Consider the following 2,500-nt stretch of genomic DNA (forward strand, 5'->3'; position numbering starts at 1 on the left):
AGCGCGTGCCAGATTGTCCGTACCCACTGAAGGACCCCGGTAAGATCCGGTCAGATCCGGTCAGATCCGGTCAGATCCGGTCACTGCGCAATTTCACTCCGCATTGTCTGACTCTGGATTCTGCACCTGCACCTTCTCTCCTATGAAGCCCTAAGCAGCCACTCTCCTCTCATAGGCCCCATTACCCGAGCCTGTAATCCGCCCAAACCACTGTGATCACCCCGCTCTGATACTACCGCCCCGTTAGCATTTAGCCTAGCTTTAACTCCCGACCCCAGGCTCCTGGTCTATCCGGTTTCCTCTGAAGACTCTTCCCACAGAGGAGTGTTTTTACCTCACTTCATTGGCTTTTTTTTCGGCCATTTTGGCTCAAGCTTTCCTAAATCCTCCTGCTTCCCGTCACACCCCGGGCTTCCAACGGGGGGTGCTTTTAAGATACAACGGGTATCTGTGGTTTCCTTTCGATCGGCAGCCGATTAAGGCCTTGAGAACAAGGTGAGTGGACTCTTTAGCCAATGAAAGACTTTGGAGTGTATCTCTCGTGCTGAAACACACCAGAAACCCGCAGACACTGCGGCCCTCCAGAACTGGAGCCTGACGCTGCTATAGGGGGTCCCTGGCCGGACCCTGATAGCCAATGACTACTCACAGATACAGGAAAATATCTACATATATATATTTTTTAAATTATGATGGGGGTAGTGTAGTGTACACCGTCTTTGCGACAGTCCCTTAACCAGAGTACACACACAACGAGAGTAATAAACACACGGCCACTAAATGAGATTACACCCACTGTAAAGACACCAAGTGTGAACCCATGACTATTCAGGTTTGCTGTGTGTGCCCACCATTCCCACCAAAGCACAGAAGCCAAAGCTCCCTCCCGCTCTCTATCTCTCCCTCTCCTCCCCTCCATCCATCCATCCATCCATCTCGCTCTTTCCCTCCCTCTCTCTCTCACACAGAAAGCCCCCCCTCTCTCCTCCACAAAAACCACGCCTCTTCTCTCTCTCTCTCTTCCACAGAAATCCCCCCTTCCTATTTTCCTAACTGCACGTTCATGGGGAAGCAAGAAAGAGAACAGCATTTTCCTCTTGCCAAAGCCAAACACAAAAACGCCCCAAAGCCACAAAAACGCCCCAAAAAGAATAAAAGGATGAAGTTGAAGATGGAGGTACACACTGTGGGAGGCAGAAGGGGGAGTCCACGTACCCCTATCGCGGCATTCAACTCCCCCATAGTCACCTGCTTGGCGCGCTCCATGGCCTGGACCACCTGCTGCTGGTGCTGAGGAACAAACCATTATTGAATTAGAGGCGGGGGAGAATGAAGTCCATGCCAAACACACTAAAATGAGCACAAATGCAGTAGTCTTTGCAATACAAAGGCTAATTAGATCAAGCTGAGGGCAGCTCACTAACAAAGTGAACATGTGATCTTTCAGTGCTAGTTTAGTTGATAAGATAATAACCTTTTTTTTTTTTTAATCAAGAAGATGTATTCCTAATGAGAGGACAAGACAAGTTCATGTGTTGTTTTCACTGTGATTGCGTGTGTGTGTGTGTGTGTGTGTGTGTGTGCCTGCGAGTCTGTGAATCTAATCATAAAAAATAAATAACACTGTGCACTCGTACTCGAAGTGCTCACAGTGCTGAGGGGGAAACTGGCCTCAAGCAGCGCCTCAAGCAGCGCCCACCTGGGTGGCGCACGGCGGCCATCTTGCGTCAGAACGCTCAGCACACGTCAATTGAGGTGGAGAGGGAGAGAACGATTTTAGCCAATTAAATCAGGGGATGATTAGGTGGCAGGTTGAGGGAGCCAGGTTTGGGAATTTAGCCAGGACACCGGGGAACCCCCGACTCTTTGTGACAAGCGTCACGGAATCTTTAATGACCGCAGTGAGCCAGGACCTGCGTGTGCGTGTGCGTGCGTGGTGTGTGTGTGCGTGCGTGCGTGTGTGTGTGCGTGCGTGTTTGCGCGTGTGCCTGCATGTGCGTGCGTGTCTGTCTGTGTGTGTGTGCGTGTGTGCGTGTGCGTGTGTGCGTGTGTGCGTGTGAGTGTGCGTGTGTGTGTGTGCGTGTGTGTGTGTGCGTGCGTGTGCTTGTGTGTGTGTGCGTGTGTGTGTGCGTGTGCGTGCGTGTGTGTGTGTGTGCGTGCGTGTTTGCGCGTGCACCTGCATGTGCGTGTCTGTCTGTGTGTCTGTGTGTCTGTGCGCATGTGTGTGTGTGTGTGCCTGCATGCATGTGTGTGCGTGTGCGTGTGTGCGCACGTGTGCGTGGGTGTGCGTGTGTGTTGGACTCACCTCCTGTGACAGGAAGGGGATGAGCTGGGCACAGATCACGTTCAGCCTCTTGGCAATCTCCGTCTATGAGAAATAAGAGGGATGGAGCTGTCACTCACAGGGTCACATGACAAGGCTCCGCCCCCACTACACTGACCCCTCCCCCTTCAACACAGACCCTGCCAAACTGGCTCCACCCACAGGTCTGCAGAACAC

At 52.2% G+C, this 2,500-nt stretch overlaps 1 protein-coding gene across 1 annotated transcript in view; it reads right to left on the reverse strand.

Moving 5' to 3' along the window:
- Positions 1-1,012: 1,012 nt before the first annotated feature.
- Positions 1,013-2,500, reverse strand: part of LOC133129672 (transducin-like enhancer protein 1) — a 23,461-nt gene continuing 21,973 nt past the window's right edge. Inside the window, exons 5-6 of the mRNA XM_061243911.1 lie at positions 2,306-2,368; positions 1,013-1,290 (exon numbers count right to left, since the gene is read on the reverse strand). Of these exons, the coding sequence (XP_061099895.1) occupies positions 1,042-1,290; positions 2,306-2,368 (312 nt within the window). The 3' untranslated portion in view covers positions 1,013-1,041. The remainder of the gene's footprint in view (positions 1,291-2,305; positions 2,369-2,500) is intronic.

The sequence above is a fragment of the Conger conger genome, chromosome 5 (genome assembly GCF_963514075.1).
Source record: "Conger conger chromosome 5, fConCon1.1, whole genome shotgun sequence".
In the NCBI taxonomy this organism is placed as follows: domain Eukaryota; kingdom Metazoa; phylum Chordata; class Actinopteri; order Anguilliformes; family Congridae; genus Conger; species Conger conger.